We start from the raw sequence: 18,316 nt of genomic DNA, 5'->3' as shown, positions 1-18,316 counted from the left end.
TGGTTTATACAGCACTATTGAAAATGCCCCGCTTAGCAGTACAGTAGAGGCTTTAATACAATGCAGTTAATTCACCTGACTGCTGAACTGTGACTGACTAGACGCCTTGGAGGAAATAGACTCCATGGAAACAATGTCTGTAAGTGTCAAAACATCTGCTTCTGCATCAGCTTCTGAAAGGACAAGCACGGAGACAATCAACACATTGTGTGAGAGTGACCTTTCTCACACAACTAGAGCATCTGCTACAGTGACTTGCATAGCACGGTACAGAGAGAGCACTTTTTACTGATGTACAATAACATTATTGTCTATTTGTGGTCACACATATAAGCAGGTAACCTACGTATAAACATAAATATAAAAGCCCACATTTTCATAATCGATTTGTGCCCCAACCTGCTGTGCTAATCTGCTACGTTTACGTTTATATTTTATGTTTATGTTATCTTTATATACCTGCAGCTGTCAGTATATTGATGAGACCGCTGGCTGCCGCGACAACCATTTCATTGTCAGCAAACTTTTGCAGCTGGTCCATGAGTAGCACAAGAATGTCCGTCGCCTCCAGGAGAATGCTCATACCACTATCGTTGCTAAGGGTGGGAAATACACTATTAATAGGTAATTCCATACAAGAATTATAATTAAGCAAGCAGTTTTGAAACTAGATTTAAAAATATTCAAATATTCATTATTACATGACAGCAAAGGCTGACAATGGAACAGCTTATATTGCCTACACACCTAGCGATAATCTGCAGGGTCTGAAAACCGTAGGCAACCACGTCAGGAATACTGGAGTGCATGGTGAGTGCCTCCATCACAAATATGTGCTCTCCCTGACGAGCCATGTTGGACACTGCGTACTGGTCTGGAGGGGGGGTAAAGGGTCAGGGTTTATACACACAGCTTTCAATTCGTAATTATGTAGTCTTAGTAGAGAGGCTAAACAAAATGGATGTTGCATGGCCACAAAACATAGTTAATAGGAGCAATGGAAAGTCTTTGCTCACCATTTCTGAGGAGGTTTGAGAGAGCCTTGAGTCCTGCACTCTGAATAATAGGCTCCTCCTTGTGCTGACTCATCACTTTAAGGACGCAGCTGTACGCCTTGCTCTCCTTGAGGCCAGTGTCACTGAGAGCTGCACAAGAGGGTGGGGTGTGTGTATGTGGGGGGTGGGGTGTGTGTGCGGGGAGGGATGTGTGTGTGTGTGTGTGCAAGGAGGGATGTGTGTGTGTGTGGGGGGGGTGGGGGGGGTGTGGGGGGAGGGATGTGTACTGGTGAGTGGTGGTTGGTACTACCTAGTTTACCACGTACATGTCATTTGCGTGTTGAGATTGAGGATTGAAAAAGACAAGGAGAGGAAAGCAGAATTCATGTCATTAACTCGGATACACTTACGAATGATGTGGATAGTTGACAATTAAGAATTTTGGGTTTGATTTTTTGGCTCTTTTAGAGGAAGGGGGCAGCTAAGAACATTATAGCTAGCAAGTTGTGTTAGAGAGCTGAGACTAACAGCTTGCCATGTAATAGATGCCTCATGCCCATGATCTAACTATTATGTAGTATGGGGGGGTTACAGCTAAGCACTGGTAGAGTAGTACATGTGCAGCATTCGTATATAGGGAAGCATTAGGTGGTGGTTACACTAGGAAGTGAAAGAGGTTCCCTCGGTTCAAGGCACACAGTAATGGTGGGGTGGTTACACTAGGAAGTGAAAGAAGTTCCCTCGGTTCAAGGCACACAGTAATGGTGGGGTGGTTACACTAGGAAGTGAAAGAAGTTCCCTCGGTTCAAGGCACACAGTAATGGTGGGGTGGTTACACTAGGAAGTGAAAGAAGTTCAAGGCACACAGTAATATGGTGGTGGTTACACTAGGAAGTGAAAGAGGTTCAAGGCACACAGTAATATGGTGGTGGTTACACTAGGAAGTGAAAGAGGTTCCCTCGGTTCAAGGCACACAGTAATGGTGGTGGTTACACTAGGAAGTGAAAGAAGTTCAAGGCACACAGTAATGGTGGGGTGGTTACACTAGGAAGTGAAAGAAGTTCAAGGCACACAGTAATATGGTGGTGGTTACACTAGGAAGTGAAAGAGGTTCCCTCGGTTCAAGGCACACAGTAATGATGGGGTGGTTACACTAGGAAGTGAAAGAGGTTCAAGGCACACAGTAATATGGTGGTGGTTACACTAGGAAGTGAAAGAGGTTCCCTCGGTTCAAGGCACACAGTAATGGTGGGGTGGTTACACTAGGAAGTGAAAGAGGTTCCCTCGGTTCAAGGCACACAGTAATGGTGGTGGTTACACTAGGAAGTGAAAGAGGTTCCCTCGGTTCAAGGCACACAGTAATGGTGGTGGTTACACTAGGAAGTGAAAGAGGTTCCCTCGGTTCAAGGCACACAGTAATGGTGGGGTGGTTACACTAGGAAGTGAAAGAGGTTCCCTTGCATGGTTCAAGGCACACAGTAATGGTGGTAGAACTACATGTACACAGAGGTATGCAATGAATGTACATTGTACGTAAGCTGGTGATTTCTGACCAGTCAACTGTATTCATTAACTGTATTCATTTGCTGATGAAGCAGACAATTAATGCAGCCACCTCCATTTGTCAGCATTTCTTTTCTCAGTGTGAACACGGGGAAATGCATTTCCTATTGAGATACACAAGGCCTATAGCTACATGTTCATTACATTAATGGACTCCTGTAAATTACAGCTACATGTACGCCTCAAAATAGGAAAGACCAAGCAGCTTTTGGAGGGGCTACTCCTACGTATTTAATGACTTTCTGCCTGAGGCGATCTCTCACCTGATTCAGCGATAGAAGCCAGAGCCGGTACTGCCCGTCTCAGTAGAGCCACATCTCCTGGGTGACTCTTCATGGCCGCCAAAACACACCTAGGGGACAGAGGGGGGAGGGGCATACAATGGTGAGACTTTATAATGGGTAAAATGGGACGACGATCAATGGTGACTAATCACAAGTTAAGGGATATTCTAGTCTTTGCTTAATTTGAATACTAAAAATACGGTGACAACCACACCGACTAATTTGGAACCTGCTATACATAGAGGAGCAGCCTATCAAGTTGAATGATTAATCAATAAAAAGGTTAATGTCATGCTGCTTATGGTGTCACATGTGTGTGTGTGCATATCGACTTTCAGTGTTTGCAAGCTTTGCCTAGTAACCAGTCCTTACTGGTAGGCATTTCTGTCCTCAATACTGGATCTCAACTCAACCTGCAAATTGCAGGAAAGCAGAACCTCACATCCAGCCTGTGTGTGTGTGTATGGGGGGGGGGGACTAGTGTGTGTGTGTGGTGGTGGGGGAGGCTAGTGTGTGTGTGTGTGTGTGGGGCTAGCGTGAATGGAATACTTAAGATATAGATAGACGTGGAGTGTATGTACAGCCAAACAGATCTTGTAGATAAGAACAGTGAACATGGTGGGTGAGCATTAGTGACCTGCTGTGCAGAAGAGTGGGACGGTAAGGACTCCATCACCTTGACAACCAAACCGACTATATCTTTCTCCGACAGCATGTGGAGAGTGTCTCGATCAGCTGTATGAACGAGTGAGAATATGGACACAGTGAGAACAATGCTATCAATAATTATTACACAGTGTAATACAATACTACTTATAAAAGGTGATATCAATACTCTTGGGACACGGGCTATAATTAATCATCTGATATTGAATTGATTCACTTTCAATTTGTGATCAGATAGGTATCAAAATAATGTGCGTAAAATAGTAAATAATGTATATATCTGGGAAATGTTCTGGCTATAAATATTTATCATCTTGGTAGATTGCCCTGAGGCCGTACCTTCCCGGATGAGTGCCGCCAGCTCCAGACACGCCCTGCACAGTTTCTCAGTGTCGTAGTTCCCAACTAGCTCACTCAGGTAGTGCGTGGCCCTCACCAGTTTCGGGGACTGTGCGGGGTGTGTGAGGGGTGAGGGTGTGTGTGTGTGCAGGGTGTGTGTGAGGGGTGAGGGTGTGTGTGTGTGTGAGGTGAGGGGTGGGCTCGGAATAAGTGACTCTACAATGCACAGATAGGGTGTAATCAACTAGCTTTGAAGTGGTTATGTGAACTCTCTGATGTGGTTAAATTCTCACAATTTACAGTGTTTTCACAGTTTGATGCAAACTATATGCAGTAATGGTAGCTATTGCACGATAAATTTTTGGTCTACTGTATCGCTTGGCTCAGAGGGCTAGCAGACTGATCTGATCATGAGTGGACTTACAGAGGGGTCGTTGTAAGTGTAGCTTGTGCTGAGCCCTGAGCATGTGGTGGAGGAACTGCGACTGGCACTGTGGCTGTAGCCAATCTCATGCTGACCCTCTCGGGCAGACATCTCTTTATTGGTCTTGCAGTGCTCACCACCAGCTAGCTAGATGTCCAGGTCCCTGGCCCTCACTTCAATGCTGAAATGCGACTTAAATTCACTTTCCAAGTGAGTTAGACATTGATTTAGTCTTTCAGAAGCTGTACTAATCTTCCTGTCCTTGCTCTAGCTAGCTAGCTAGCTGACTACGTATACAGAACTAGAAAGACTGTCTAAAATCACAATTTGCTCTGCTCACAGTTTATAGCCTCCGCCCACTTTTAGAAGACTGGCTCAACTCCACGTGGTTGTGTCCTCAGCTGAACTAAAAGCTCTGTACAAGCCTCATGCTCAGTACAGTACAGAGTGCCTATACGTACATCACCATGAAGCCATGTTTTCCGTCATCTCAGTGGAAGGAGGTATGTAGACTATATATATACTTGTATCAGAGCACAGAATAACATTCACCTTCATCACTGTAGGTGAGAAATGGCAAGGACAACTCCACTGTCTTCCATTTCCTTTACTCCCAGCATCTGAAGTAAGTGATATAATTATTATCCTTCACTCTATTACATATTCCCACAGAAAGTGTCTAAGTGATGGCAACAAAGTGTATTCTGTGCCGTCCTCTTCACTGTGGTCTGGAATCCCTGCACTCACGTCCGAGCAACTCTTATTACCCGGTACGGACATTAACGGCTTGTCGAGGGGTAACCAGATTGTCTGCTTCACTGAACACTCAAGTGGAACGAGTTGTACCCAAGATGTCGTGGAATTGAACGCAGATCGTTCTGATGACTGTATGATAATTGAGCCTAATGAACGAACTACTCCGAGACATTTAGGCAGTGCCAATACCATGGTAACGCCTATGGGAACAAAAAATGATTTGCTCTCAAAATTGACAACAGTGGACTCTGGTTACCATGCTTCTACGACCTCACCTGTTTTGATTTGTGGCAGCTCTGTCGACAGTGTTGAAGAGACTGATGATGAAGAATGTATTCTTGAAATCTGCAAGTCGCCTCTACCTGGACTATCCTCCATGCGTCACAGACTATCTCAATTGGCTGACTCAGCGAATGCCCTCAGTAGTCAACCCTCGACAATTGAATATTGTAGCCCTGTCATATCGAATCAAAGTTCTTCAGGAGTGCTATCTCTGGTATGTTCAAGAGAAGCTCCTCTTGGTGATGAACGTACCCCTTCTCCTCCTCAGCTACTGGACCTTACTTTAGACGAAGGAATTGTGATTGATGAATCTTGTGATAGCAATGATGATGTTGTTATTGTGAAGGTGGTGGAGGGGAAAGGGGGTGTGAAGAGGGAGGGTGGTGCAGCACTGGTGTTAACCAATCAGGTTGCAGTCGTCACTTGCTGTGGGATTGTTCTGACTCAAGCTGACTTGGACACTCTGAAACCTTCTCAATGGCTCAATGATCAGGTGCAGTGAAGAGTTTGTGTACTGCATTGTACATTTAAAAATGCTACAAGAGCAAATTAATCATTCAAGAGCTTGTTCATGTTTAAGCACAATAGCATGTTTAATCAATGTTAGAAAAGTAAGAGCTTTTTCTAATCATGTTACGTTGACCCCATTTAAAGGACATGAGCTTATTTCTAGTCTTATAAAAAGGTTTTTAAAAATACATGATCTTGTTCTAATGCTCTTCAGACGCTGTTTAAAGATACAAGAGCAGTTCATAATATTGACCTTTGAAAATATTGTTCATATTCCCAGCTCATAATGTCCAACCAATCAATCCAACAGGTTATAAATGCGTTTATGAAGCTGCTCATGAAATTCTACAACCCTCCTCCGAGTGCTAAAGGCTCTAAGGTCAGAGTCCACGCCACAAGCACCTTTTTCTACACCAAGCTTCGTTCAGCTGGCTATGCCGGTGTGGAGAGATGGCTAAGGAAGGTGGATATGCACCGACTGAGACTCTTGTTAGTGCCTGTCCACCTCGGCTGTCATTGGTGTCTGGCAGCTGTCGACTTTAGAAACAAGGTGAGTGCATATCGTAGCCGTGTACATACTGTACTTTATTAATACTAAAGAATGTAATTACTATAGCGTTGAATTGTACTATTACGTAATGTATAAGTATCACATACCGTACACAGTATTACTTTTGAAGGGTTGACATACATGGCTCTCTCAATCACTTGTCATGGATCTTATTACCCAATCCGAGTAACTATCCAATTATTGTTTTTGTAGTCAAGCTAATGCGTGTTTGTTCATTTTGCTCCAGTCCATACACAATTTCTACCCTACATTTTACTCTTGCTTATGATTCTTCATTGCAGAGCATTGCTTACTTCGACTCTATGGGAGGCAAGAATATCTCGTGTCTAAAGGTAAATTGAACTCCGAGAAATGTGTTATGCAATTTGCTTCCTCCTACAGAGGTTGAAGCGGTTTCTGGTGAGATGTGGTCTTGAGAAGAGGACAAGACATGTTAAACACTGGAGGGTCTACTTTCCAGAGGTAAAATCCCCCCCCCTCCCCCTAAAGCTCGTAACACATTATCTGGCCATTTCCTCTGCCTTCAACTGTGTCTGTTTGACTCAGTCAGTGATTCTGAAATGAATTTTTTGACATTGACCCTCTTTACCAATGTACACTTGTTGCATTACGCTTTTAACATGTACTTTCACACACACACACACACACACACACGCACACACACGCACACACACACACACACACACACACACACACACACACACACACACATACACGTACATCCCCTTCATTTTGAATTACTATAGTCAGTTTTGTAGCTAGAGTTCTGATGGTCCACATTTTTATGAAAGCTTGAGACAGAGCTCATTCAGATGGTATGCAAAATTGAATTGAAACAGGCCATAATTTCCCATTTTCGGAAAAATGTTTCTGAATGGCCTCTCTCTAACTTTCAGAAAATCATACAAAACTCTCAAGCGAAAGTACTCCTTCAACTTGTCTTCCAGCTTACTTGATTAATGCTTCTTGTTATAATTTGAGCAACTATTTTGATTCATTTGCAAAGCTCCTCTCCAACAGGAACCCATGGGTTCCAGACTGATTAAAGTTATGCCCGCTCAAAAAATGCTCTATTTTAACGCTATATAGGTGAAATTTAATTTTTACCTTGACCCTCTTTACCAATGTATATACACCTGTTGCGTAATTATATCCCTAATTATACATGTACTCACTCACACACACACACGCACGCACACACACACACACACACACACACACACACACACACACACACACACACACAGAATGTCCCCCGACAAAATAATATTAGTGACTGTGGAGTGTTTGCTTGTCAGTTTGCCCGCTGGCTGTGCAGTACCAAACTGAGACCGTCTTCAAAGTCCTATTCCGGCAAGATCCCATTCTCTCATAAACACATGTACCAGTTTAGGTTATTAATGATTAAACAGTTGAAATATGAGCAGTTACATCCTACACTATTGTGAACTTTTTTTCATTCGTTTTTTCAATAATTATATACTATTTTGTCAAACAAACAATTACAAACAAAGTATAAAAAAATTAAACTCTCTGCAATAATATACTACGAAAAAATGTTTAGTGACTGACGTACAGATTAGGCAATGAGAATAGAACACTCTGAATCAGTTGAGGGCAAGTTCTTGGAAAGTTCAGCAAATGCTTTGTTTGCCAGTCCAATTTCCAGTACTGCATCTAGATCTACCAATGTTTTCCCATCGTCGAGCTGGACATCGGCCGCGGGTGAAAATCGTTCAAACGGGCTTGATAAAGCATCAAATTCGGGGTCAATCATATTTGGCATTGATGATTGCATGCTGGATTCTGGGGTTGTAATTTCAAATTCGGGATCAATCATATTTTCAATAGTCGGCATTGATTGCATGCTGAATTCGGGAGTTGTAATGAGGCTAGCACTGGAGGGAGTAGGACTGGGGACGGTCGTCACCAGCATACAGGAGAGCTCACTTGCAGACCTAGAAAGAGCTTCTACTGCAAGGTTAGCTAAGGTGTCGGGTGATCGTTTAGTTTCTCCTACTTTCAGTGTTTGTGGCTTCAAAGAGTCCACAAGATCTTTTGCAGAGAAGTCAAGAATAGAACTGATGTCACTGGTTGGCGATTCGAAAAACGTTTCATTTGCTTTTTGAGCCTGCACAATCTCTGATTGGGTGGTGGAAGCTTTATTGGGCTTCGACAACACATACTTCAGTGTTTCACAGGAAGAACCCCCTTGGGGCTTGCTTGAGGATATTGGCTCGTTGAGAAAACAGCCAGTCACATTTGGTACAGTAATAGGTGCCGATAGCTTAGGGTAGGGCACTTCTTCAACTTGCTGAGCATTCGATGATGTCAGATTCTGAATGAGTGTTAGAAGTTGTGCAGTGTTTGAGTTCCCAGTAAAATCGTGTGTGTCCCCGCTCTGTTCGATCAGAGGTGGTACTACACCGAGACTAAGAAAAACGTCGCTATTGAGAGTAGACATAAGGACATCTGGACTCAGAACACCAGTGGTATCAGTGCTAGTACTCGAAAAAGAGTTGCAAGAAGAACCGATAGTATTTTGTCGTGTTTTTTTCATTTGTCGTAAATCTGTGTCAGAATAAGGTAGGCGAATAGGAACACTCGGTTTACAGGACAAGTCCTTATGGTACAGTCTCTTGTGACGAATCAGATCTTTCTTATGCACATAGGAACGAACGCACCCAGGAAAGTCGCAAGGAAAACGAAGCTGAATTTTACCGTACAAGCTGTACTCTTTCGTATGATCCAATCTGATACCATTACTATCTTCTGTTTTAGAGTTCTCACTGTGACAGTTTCGCTGATGTCGGCGTAAATCCCTCATGTGATGATATGATCGTCCACAAGACACTATAGGGCATATATATGGTTTCTCCGCTGTTTCCACAGCAATTGGTTTCAGCATTTTCGGTTGCACATACGCACCGTGTCGAATCTTCATATGTCGGGTGAGGTCTTTCCGGTGTAGATACGCTTTCGTACAGCCCTCTATTTCACAGCGATATTTGTTAACCATACGATCGACTTTCGAAGTCTCAGTTCCTGTGGATCGTGTGAATACTGGACTGCTTAAAATTTGTGCATTGGTTAGAAAAATGGTGGGTTTCTTAGCGCCAGAACTCATAACAGGGAGAGTTTGCAAAGTTGCAAGCATGTCAGTTGTAGAAATTGTTTGTAAGGTAGGCGGTACTCTTGAAAGTAAGACAGGGGGGGCACTTGCAACGGGAAGAGCCGAACTTTTTGGAAGTAAACTTGGTGAACTTTTTGCAAGCAAAGTAGATGGGCCATTCACAAGTAAATTGGCCAGAACATTTGACGACAAAGTAGATGGAGGATCCGCATTTGGTTCCAAGTATTCTTCTTGCGCTTCTTCTTCGATAAGAGCTACAAGTGTTTCCGGACCTAGCTCACACTGTATACCAACATCGAAATTGGAATCATTGTCTAATCGAGCAAATATCTCAACTGACGATGGGGAATAGTCTATTTCTTCTCTGATGGTAGGAGTTAATAGGTCATCTAGTTCACAAGTGGTTTGTGACGGGGAATAGTCTATTTCTTGATAATCTTCTCTGATGATAGGAGTTAATAGGTCATCTGGTTCGCAAGTGGGGTTATCGAAAATGTCCATTGCTGTTGTTTTGATGGGTGATTGGCTTGTTGTTGTCGTCATACTCTGTAGCTCTTGAAGCAAGTCATCTTTTTGCTGTGTAGAATGGTGTGTTATTACGTTTTGTGGCTGCATTTGATTGGTGTGAGAATGGGAAATTAGATTCTGCAGCAATGGCGCAGTACTATCTGTTTCTTGCGATTGATTTAGTTGAAGCTGTTGCTGATTTGGTAGTTGATTGGCCTGATCCTGGATTATTTGATTGGAAGATCGATTTATTGGAGGTTGAGATAAATAATCCTGCATTTGAACTTGAGGTTGATTCATGTTACTTTGTAATTTAGTTATCTGACTACCTGATTGAGGCACTTGATCAACAAGAGTTTGCTGCTGAATGTTATTCATGAGCAGTTGTTGATTTTGTTGGTTTATCGGCACAGAATTCAGATTAGGCTGCTGGAGTGGATTGTTTACCAATCCCTGGTCGTCTAAAAGTCCATTGAAACTAGATCCAGATGATAAGATATTTCCTGCCGTCACCCGCAGTAACGTGTTTTGGAGGGATTGATAGCTCCTTAAAATTCGTTGCATTTGTTGAGAGTTCTCGTACAAAAGATGTCGAGCTTGCTGCATGTCTAAATATGACGGTGATGCCATGAAATTATCAAGAGCACCTAGTCCAGACGATGGTATGTAATCTAATCCAGGCATTCCGATGTCATCCAATACCGGTAAGGCATCACCATCGAAAACTTGATTGTTGTACATTGAGTATTGATTTTGTAGCGGATCGGAATAGTTGAAATCCATCATGTCGTTTAGCTGCTGTTCAAATTGCAGATCTGAGCCGATCTGATCGAATTGAGATGACATTGCAATTAGGTCAGGAGGTTGCATGGAGGAATTGGAAAGGGAAAGTCGGCTTTGAGCAGAATCTGTGTGAATACAAGCATAAAATGTTGATAGTGAATACAAGTATTTTGTACTCAGTGGCGGATCATGCAGGGGGAGATCCAAGGGAATAAAGGAACCCCCTTTTTGCGCGGAGTGTTAAAATTTATGTTTAGCTCTACAGTCATTTACAGTCACCTATTCTAGTAATGTCAATACTTGTGCAGTCTACTCTAGAACGAACAGAAGCAGTGGCTTGCTTCAATCTACACTGATCGCTGCAGTTATTAGTACAGAAATGGGGATTTCCCATATCCTTGTGGGCGTAACCACAAAAACTTCACGCTCTGCATCTCGCCCTAGGCTTGTTGTCTTTTTTAAGAACCATATTTTTTGTAATTTTCCACCCGACTTAATTAATCAATACCATATAGCAGGTAATTTTTGTGGGGTAAAAATTTGTTCAACTCGAAAAACAGTGGTTTTGAGTAAAAATTTCGTTTAGTTTCGTTGCCTACACTGCATTTATACGTTCCAATAAGCCACGCCTACGTTAACATTTCGTGGAGGCCAGCTTGCCCACGAAAATAACGAATGTTTTACCCCACAAAAATTACCCGCTATATGGTATGGTAATTAAGATGGTAACTTAACTATACACAACTAAGTACACCTTACCTGTGTTGGATTGAGCCTCCTGCTGCAAAGAATAATCCATTGAGACCTTTGGTTGAACAGAAGTGGACATGTCAATTGGAGTAGATTCAGATTGAGTGGATAAATTAGGCTGCTGCAACAGTCCAGGAGAGTAGGAATTCTGAGTGCCTGGGTTTAGTAACTGACTGTGGCCGTAGTCTTGAACCAAAAGTGAATCGGAGTTGTTGTTGGATGTGGAGTTTAAGGGGAAACTGTACAGATAATCTTTACTAAATCCTGCACCTGCACAAAGAAACAATAGCAATTATCAGTCTGATATAATGTGCTAAGCAAACAGTTTCAGGCCACATTGCATTGTTGAATCACTGCAAATTTAGCCACAATTGTTGCTCTGGTGGGGTGACCCAACGAACAAAAGATCTTTGTAATGTGAAGGTGCTAGATTGTAGGCATAGCAACAATGTCAACTGGGGGGACCTTGAATGGGAACTGCTATTACCACAATAATACCACAAAAGCATTTGCAATGAGACAATAACTACATAAAATTACTTTGCATGTACCCATTCCAGAAGATGAATTCATGCTTGCAGTTCTGTTCCCTTGAATGAAATTCGAAGGTACTGGTTCAGCCATTATTGCATTCACTGCATTCGAAAAATTTGGAGCCAGTTCATTTTGCCCTATTCTAGAGGATACGTTGATGGTGTCCATTGTTAAATCAATTGCATCCTTTTCTAGTGGCGATTCTTCACTCTCCATATCAACCCCAACACTGCTGGCCTTAGGAAATCTTGGAATTGAGACAATAAGTGAGTCTACTGTTCCATTCTTCTTACTGTGTTGTGAAGACTCAGACTCATACAACACTGAGCTTGTAACTTCCACTGATAAAGATTTAGTCTTTTTCCGATGTCGAGGGTAACTAGAGCAACTTGCTATCAACGCTTCACTAAACAATCTGTTCCGAGAAGATTTACTTTGTTTTGTTTTTGATTTGCGTTTTTTATGACGCTTTTGGTGAATAAAGATATGAGGGGGGGAGGGGGAAGCAGAGAATATTGGTGTATCGGGGGTCACATGAGACTGTGCAGAAGATGGCGTCATCAATGGGCTAGTTGGAGACACTGTGTGTGTGTATTTATTGTCTTTAATTAAGTATCAACGCATTAAAGTCACTAATACAGGTGCTAACAAGCTCTGAATAAGCATTCACTAAGAACATATGTGACCTGGCCATGTACTTAGCAAATAAAGAAAAGACTTCATAATTACCACAATTACAAACCCATAATATACCAGGTGGGGATAGTGTGTGCAAATAATTATTATTGCATGCACCTCATGCATGCAAATTATACTCACAATCAATGCAGTTGGAATGTTGTTGCCTGACATGCTTTTGTAAGTATCCTATCCATTTGAAGGATTTTCCACAAGCTTCACATGCGAATGGCCTGTCCTCGGTATGGGTAGATAGGTGTCTTCTTAGTTTGTGCTTGCTGGGGCACTCTCTATTGCACACACTGCAAATGTGACGTATACGTGCTTTCTCATGTAAAATCCGTCTATTTGCAATCACAGAGTTTGGAGAACGAACGTTATCTTCACTAGTGTCTGTCTCAAAATGCTTACTCAACAGAGTGCCCAAGCTGTCTTCAGCTTCAACACTGCTGTCTCTGTCACCTCTTCGAGCTTCTTTCTTACCAAAATGTGTGGTTGTCGTTTTAGCATACAGATTTGGTGGTCTTTGTGCATGTTGTGTCTTGCTTTTTGCATTGCTGCTGGTGTTTCCTTTCTTATTTTTGCCATTGGAGAGAAAAAGGAGTGGTGGTGAGAGTAAAAGTTTTGATTTGGTAGATACTCGCTGGTCTTTCGAGAGCACAACAGCAATGGGTGCAAGATTTTTCTTGACGGTACTGGAACTATCGGATGCCTTGAAGCTACCAGTACTGCAAGAGGGTACAATGATCTGCTGCTTCTGTGCACTGTGTGAAATTAAAAGGAGTTGTATTAAAATTAATGGGATCAAAGACAAAACATCCTTTGTTTTAGCATGTAATAGGCCAGCCTAGATCTATGCATGTATTTTGCATGATTGGGTGTAGACATGCATAACACTATTTACATGTTTTGCATTTGTGCAATAAACAAGAGACCACAATTACCTTGCATTCAATCCATGACGGCCAGTGTGCGATGGAGAAATATGACTTTTGGCTGCATGCTGTGCAGCAATACTTCTCTTCTCTGGAATGCTGCGATTCAGCAGTACATCAAACTGAGCCTCCATGTCCCAGCGGCTCTGCACCAGACAAACAGCGCCGCTATCCCTCAGAGCAAGGCGCAGTTGTTTTAGGTACTACTATTTTATTACTGAAAAGATGCACAAATCAAATTAGCGTAAAATTACTACCGTGCGGTCATTGCGTCATACATGGGCGGGGATCGTTGCAATTCAACACGTGGAGAAGTACGTGTTTACTGTGTCCTGAAGAAAACGATGTCTGATAAGCCTGAGGATGCTCCTGAAAGTATGCAACAAATCATTGTCTGTTATGGACTAATTGTATGTAGATTGAATACCAGTAACCAAGTAGGTTTGCCTTCCAAAGTGGGTGTTTCACTTAATAATTATTTTCCGAACCCCCTCTGATCTGGTACAGGTTGTCCCGGCACCCAGAGTGACCAAGCAGGCAATGCGGACGCCTGTCAAGGCTGTCCTAACAAGGGCGTGTGTTCCACCCTCCCCAAAGGCCCAGATCCAGGTACCCTAGCCCATTCCTAGTATAAGCGTTCAATAGTACACAATCATCATACGTCCAGTCATGTAGGTTATGATTACATGTACTGATTACATGTACATGTTTGACCAAACTCACTTTAAAAGAAATAGGCATCATCTATTCATTTGAACAAAATAATGTTTCGTGCAGCCATTGAGGACGTGAAGGCTCGCATGGCGTTGGTGAAGCATAAGATCCTGGTGCTGTCAGGGAAGGGCGGAGTAGGCAAGAGCACCTTCACTGCTCACCTTGCTTACGGTCTGGCCGCTGATGAGAACCGACAGGTGGGTGTGGTACTTTAGTGGGGTGTGTGTGATGGTTGTCAGCCTTACATAGTATCAGGATCGAAGGAGCATCTAACTCCCTACAGTTACTCAAAATACCTGGCGTCTATTAAAGTGGTGTGGTACAAATTAAACTGACAAACACACAGAGATGAACATTTCTCTAACTATGGTTTTACAGATTGCGGTATTAGCGAAGGCGTCACATCTGGTGCGAGGATAGTTATATTTTGGCAGTATTGGGTCTACGTAGAGGTCACGTGCCCCTTCTTCTCTGTTGTGCTAGAGGTTGGAGGTCACGTGATTGCAGTAATTTTGGGGGAAGTACTGAGAGAGGGGCCCCGTGATTAGCATTAAGCACTTAAGTGTTAGGGGCCCTCATTAGCCCCTCCAACTGCATCGTTGGATGGAAAAGGTTGTTAGGTCTACTGTATAACCATTATAAATTATTGAATGGGAGGGTGGGAGGCAAAGAGTTTGACGAGTCTTTCGCAAAACTTTGGCCATTGACACGTGTGTGGCAGATACTGTGCACGCACGATAAGGCCAGGGGGGCCAAACCTTTGTTATCATAGCGTGTACCTCGAGGTAACACCGCGGTTAGGGTACTTTCTCGTTACTACTCTGCATTATATAAGTGGTAATGATTTCACATCTTTCACAATTACCATGAATTTTGGTCAAACCACTTGAACAACAGCAGCTCTTCAACACAGTTAGATGCTCCTTTTCTTTATGTGCTCCTGATAGCAGGGATACTGTAAAAAGTCTAATAAAGGCACCAATCTAGTCAGTCATTGGCGCCAAATGAAACAAACCCTCCAAGCTATTTATTCTTGCAATATAATGTAGGCATAGCTATTTTTGTGCATTTTAGAATACCTAGATTGTAGTTACCCAGACAATCTTTGTATCTGCTCTTAGTTTATGGCCACATCAAAGCCTTTCAGTTGCAATAGAGTGGTTACACTTGAGTGGCAGATAAGGACTGCAGCAACAGAAGCAACAGACTCATTAACTTACTAGAATTGCAAGTGTTGATTGGTGGTTGTTATCAACAGCTTGTCTATCATTGTGTGTTGGGTGTGAGGACATCTGGATGGAATTGTGTCAATGCTCTCCTACTCAATTCACTGCGGTTCTCAAGGAATAGCTGGTTCTCAAGGAATAGCTGGTTCTCAAGAAATAGCTGGCGGCTTATACATATTTAAGTGCCAAAATGTGTGGGTTTGAGTGCACTTTTAAGTTGAATTTTTCCATTACTGTGCTCTGTGGAAGAGTATATAGGTTCTTTTCAATGCAGGCTATGATTTAATGGCGATTCTTCTGTTTATATGTTCCACAGGTTGGTGTGTTGGACATAGACATATGCGGGCCGTCCATCCCCAAGGTGATGGGAGTGGAAGGGGAGCAGGTGCATCAGAGCGGGTCAGGATGGTCCCCTGTGGTGAGTGTGTGTGTGTGTAGGCTATGCTCTTGGGTCCTTTATGGATGGTTAGATCCCAACGCTCTGGTAATTAAGGCTCTGAATTATTGATCAGTATAACCCTTATGGTTGGCTATTGCTCCACATAATTATTGTTAGTGTTACGCTAGTAGGTAGATTTTGTTGTTAACTCAATAACTGATGTCAAACACTCATTCATCTGTGTCCCATGTGTCCCATGCTGTGTCCCATGCACTCTTTCCACTCAGTATGTTGATGATAACCTGTGTGTGATGTCAGTGGGGTTTCTCCTCTCAAGCCCTGATGAAGCTGTCATATGGAGAGGACCTAAAAAAAATGGTGGGCAGTATAGTGGGTAATTATTGTGTGGGCCAGTTCCCATGAATTCCCACACCTGGTGGTGTAGGTTAGTAGTGTAACCAGGATGCAATGATAGTAGCTTTGATAACTGTAGTAAGTTCCTCATGGTCACTGTTTGCTTAGCTACTACCACAAACAAAAGCTATTGTTTCACCTATTGACAGTCATGGCCAGACCAACCATGGGGCTGCCCTTTATAAGAGTTTTATAAGTGATTTCTTTGCTCCTCACTTTCAGTTCTATTGTTCTTAGGATTAAAGAGATAACCTTACAATTGGTCGACTTTAGACCATATTGACCTGTGTTACCTTTTCCAACGTGATACTAAGGATCATCCCTAGAGATAAGAGCATCAATCATCCAATTCACGATGCATTTTTTAATAGTTCCTTGATATTATTGTTAATATCAGCAGTTCTTTCTGGCCCAAATTTACCGCGTGGGCTATGTAATGGGTACTATTAATTTTACTGAACGTAAATTTCGAAGGTTCCGTGACTCAATTAGAACGTCCAATTTCCAAGCCATTGTAAGATACCTGAACACTAGGCAGTATGGTGTGCTTGGTTCAGAGCTAGGTTGTTTTGGGCCCAACTTTTCTATTTTATGAAACAAACGTGGGATGTACGTAAGTGGATGTTTTAATGAGCCTTTTTCAGAGCTAACATGTAACTTTCAGGGTCCGTAATATTTTACGAGATTTTACCCATGCTCTAGGTATGATAAAGCAGTTTCTGAGAGATGTTGACTGGGGGGAGGTGGACTATCTCATAGTGGACACACCCCCTGGGACGTCAGACGAGCACCTGTCGATCGTCCAATACCTGAGCAGTACACACGTCGATGGGGCTGTTGTTATAACAACGCCACAAGAGGTGTCACTGATGGATGTAAGGAAAGAATTAAACTTTTGTAAAAAAGTGGGTCTGCCTGTGATTGGAGTTGTGGAGAATATGAGTGGTTTCGTGTGCCCCAAGTGCAAAGTAAGTTTTCTTAGTTGGATGAGGTTGTATTAGCTGTGGTTTAAGGTCTCTTTGCTTATATGAACTTACATCCAAAAAATGTAAAATATTTGTTCTGCTCCATTTAAAGATGCCTGTTGAACCTAAGAAATCGTACTTGCTTTCTGCAATCAACTAGTACTTGAGATAGTGTCTTTTATGAGTGGGTGCTATGGTCTACCTGTGTAAACACACTTATCTCAAGTAGTAATTTATAATTAATTTTGCCTCAAACTTCCAAGTGAGCTGCAAAGCACAATACACACATCTGTTACTAATGTTTACTAATGTCCTGTTTTCCCACTCAGCACGAGTCTCAGATATTCCCTCCAACAACGGGGGGTGCAATCAAGATGGCGGCTGATATGGGTGTGCCCTTCCTCGGCAAATTACCCCTCGATCCTCGGATTGGCTGGTGTTGTGATCGGGGCAAGTCCTTCCTGAGTGAAGTACCAGACTCTCCAGCAGCTACGGCCTACCAGGAGATCATTCAGAGTACGTAAAGCACTCTACTATCTTTATTGTACACCTTAGGGTAGTGATTTGCTCTTTTGCCAATTGTGATTGTGTGGCTTTTACATATTTATTTTTGTCTGCTCTTTTTTGCAGAGATCATTGACGCTTGTACTGGAAGTTCTCCCACAACAAGCTCAGATAGAACTGTGGATGTTGAAAGATAACTTTTATAACTAAAGCTATGTTTTATGTTTGTGTTGTATATACTGTAGTCAAAAGCTTCACATTGATACTACATGTATTATTAATGCTTGCTGAGTGTCTGTGGGTTTCCCCCTGTGGTACTATAGGGGGCCTGCATGATAGTACTTCTAAACGTCTACTTTTAACAATGACGATCACTTTCCAGTTTATACAGGGTGAATGCGTGG

The 18,316-nt window shown here is 42.6% G+C and overlaps 4 protein-coding genes across 5 annotated transcripts in view; 2 read left to right on the top strand and 2 right to left on the bottom strand.

Annotated features, from left to right (window-relative positions):
* LOC135351623 (leucine-rich repeat serine/threonine-protein kinase 2-like) overlaps nt 1-4,626 on the bottom strand; it is a 50,185-nt gene extending 45,559 nt beyond the window's left edge. The window contains exons 1-9 of the mRNA XM_064550679.1: nt 4,272-4,626; nt 3,848-3,956; nt 3,480-3,577; nt 3,215-3,291; nt 2,822-2,910; nt 1,017-1,145; nt 748-874; nt 460-596; nt 76-173 (exon numbers count right to left, since the gene is read on the bottom strand). Of these exons, the coding sequence (XP_064406749.1) occupies nt 76-173; nt 460-596; nt 748-874; nt 1,017-1,145; nt 2,822-2,910; nt 3,215-3,291; nt 3,480-3,577; nt 3,848-3,956; nt 4,272-4,382 (975 nt within the window). The 5' untranslated portion in view covers nt 4,383-4,626. The remainder of the gene's footprint in view (nt 1-75; nt 174-459; nt 597-747; nt 875-1,016; nt 1,146-2,821; nt 2,911-3,214; nt 3,292-3,479; nt 3,578-3,847; nt 3,957-4,271) is intronic.
* Nucleotides 4,627-4,636: 10 nt separating this feature from the next.
* LOC135351634 (uncharacterized) lies at nt 4,637-7,932 on the top strand. Its single transcript, XM_064550692.1, has 7 exons — nt 4,637-4,774; nt 4,838-4,896; nt 4,944-5,802; nt 6,130-6,369; nt 6,672-6,722; nt 6,772-6,852; nt 7,638-7,932. The coding sequence occupies exons 1-7, from the start codon at nt 4,700-4,702 to the stop codon at nt 7,836-7,838; spliced, it is 1,566 nt and encodes a 521-aa protein (XP_064406762.1). The 5' UTR covers nt 4,637-4,699; the 3' UTR covers nt 7,839-7,932.
* Nucleotides 7,933-7,969: 37 nt separating this feature from the next.
* On the bottom strand, nt 7,970-13,927 carry LOC135351624 (uncharacterized). Its single transcript, XM_064550680.1, has 5 exons — nt 13,720-13,927; nt 12,917-13,539; nt 12,115-12,678; nt 11,573-11,833; nt 7,970-10,938 (listed from the first exon to the last, which is right to left on the bottom strand). The coding sequence occupies exons 1-5, from the start codon at nt 13,842-13,844 to the stop codon at nt 7,970-7,972; spliced, it is 4,542 nt and encodes a 1,513-aa protein (XP_064406750.1). The 5' UTR covers nt 13,845-13,927.
* A 64-nt stretch (nt 13,928-13,991) lies between these two features.
* Nucleotides 13,992-18,203, top strand: LOC135351439 (cytosolic Fe-S cluster assembly factor nubp1-A-like). 2 transcript variants are annotated; one of them, XM_064550427.1, is made up of 8 exons: nt 13,992-14,085; nt 14,218-14,319; nt 14,488-14,621; nt 15,967-16,068; nt 16,317-16,407; nt 17,146-17,411; nt 17,738-17,924; nt 18,039-18,203. In XM_064550427.1, exons 1-8 carry the CDS (start codon nt 14,055-14,057, stop codon nt 18,107-18,109), a joined length of 984 nt encoding a protein of 327 aa, XP_064406497.1. In that variant the 5' UTR covers nt 13,992-14,054; the 3' UTR covers nt 18,110-18,203. The 2 variants fall into 2 exon arrangements, with proteins under 2 accessions (XP_064406497.1, XP_064406498.1); XM_064550428.1 differs by having other exon boundaries at nt 14,008-14,147.
* Nucleotides 18,204-18,316: the final 113 nt, after the last annotated feature.

This window comes from Halichondria panicea, chromosome 17 (genome assembly GCF_963675165.1).
Source record: "Halichondria panicea chromosome 17, odHalPani1.1, whole genome shotgun sequence".
NCBI classification, from domain to species: Eukaryota; Metazoa; Porifera; class Demospongiae; order Suberitida; family Halichondriidae; genus Halichondria; species Halichondria panicea.
The sequence above is the reverse complement of the archived record's forward strand: the minus strand, read 5'-3'. Positions and strand labels throughout refer to the sequence as shown.

Coding starts and splice junctions, on each gene's coding strand:
- LOC135351634 (XM_064550692.1), top strand. CDS start 4,700: ATGCTCAGTACAGTACAGAGTGCCTATACGTACATCACCATGAAGCCA. Junction 4,775..4,837: donor CGTCATCTCAGTGGAAGGAG/GTATGTAGACTA, acceptor TCATCACTGTAG/GTGAGAAATGGCAAGGACAA. Junction 5,803..6,129: donor CTCAATGGCTCAATGATCAG/GTGCAGTGAAGA, acceptor TCAATCCAACAG/GTTATAAATGCGTTTATGAA.
- LOC135351624 (XM_064550680.1), bottom strand. CDS start 13,844: ATGGAGGCTCAGTTTGATGTACTGCTGAATCGCAGCATTCCAGAGAAG. Junction 11,834..12,114: donor GAATTCATCTTCTGGAATGG/GTACATGCAAAG, acceptor TTCTTTGTGCAG/GTGCAGGATTTAGTAAAGAT. Junction 10,939..11,572: donor GGAGGCTCAATCCAACACAG/GTAAGGTGTACT, acceptor GTATTCACACAG/ATTCTGCTCAAAGCCGACTT.
- LOC135351439 (XM_064550427.1), top strand. CDS start 14,055: ATGTCTGATAAGCCTGAGGATGCTCCTGAAA. Junction 14,086..14,217: donor GCCTGAGGATGCTCCTGAAA/GTATGCAACAAA, acceptor GATCTGGTACAG/GTTGTCCCGGCACCCAGAGT. Junction 17,412..17,737: donor TCGTGTGCCCCAAGTGCAAA/GTAAGTTTTCTT, acceptor TTTCCCACTCAG/CACGAGTCTCAGATATTCCC.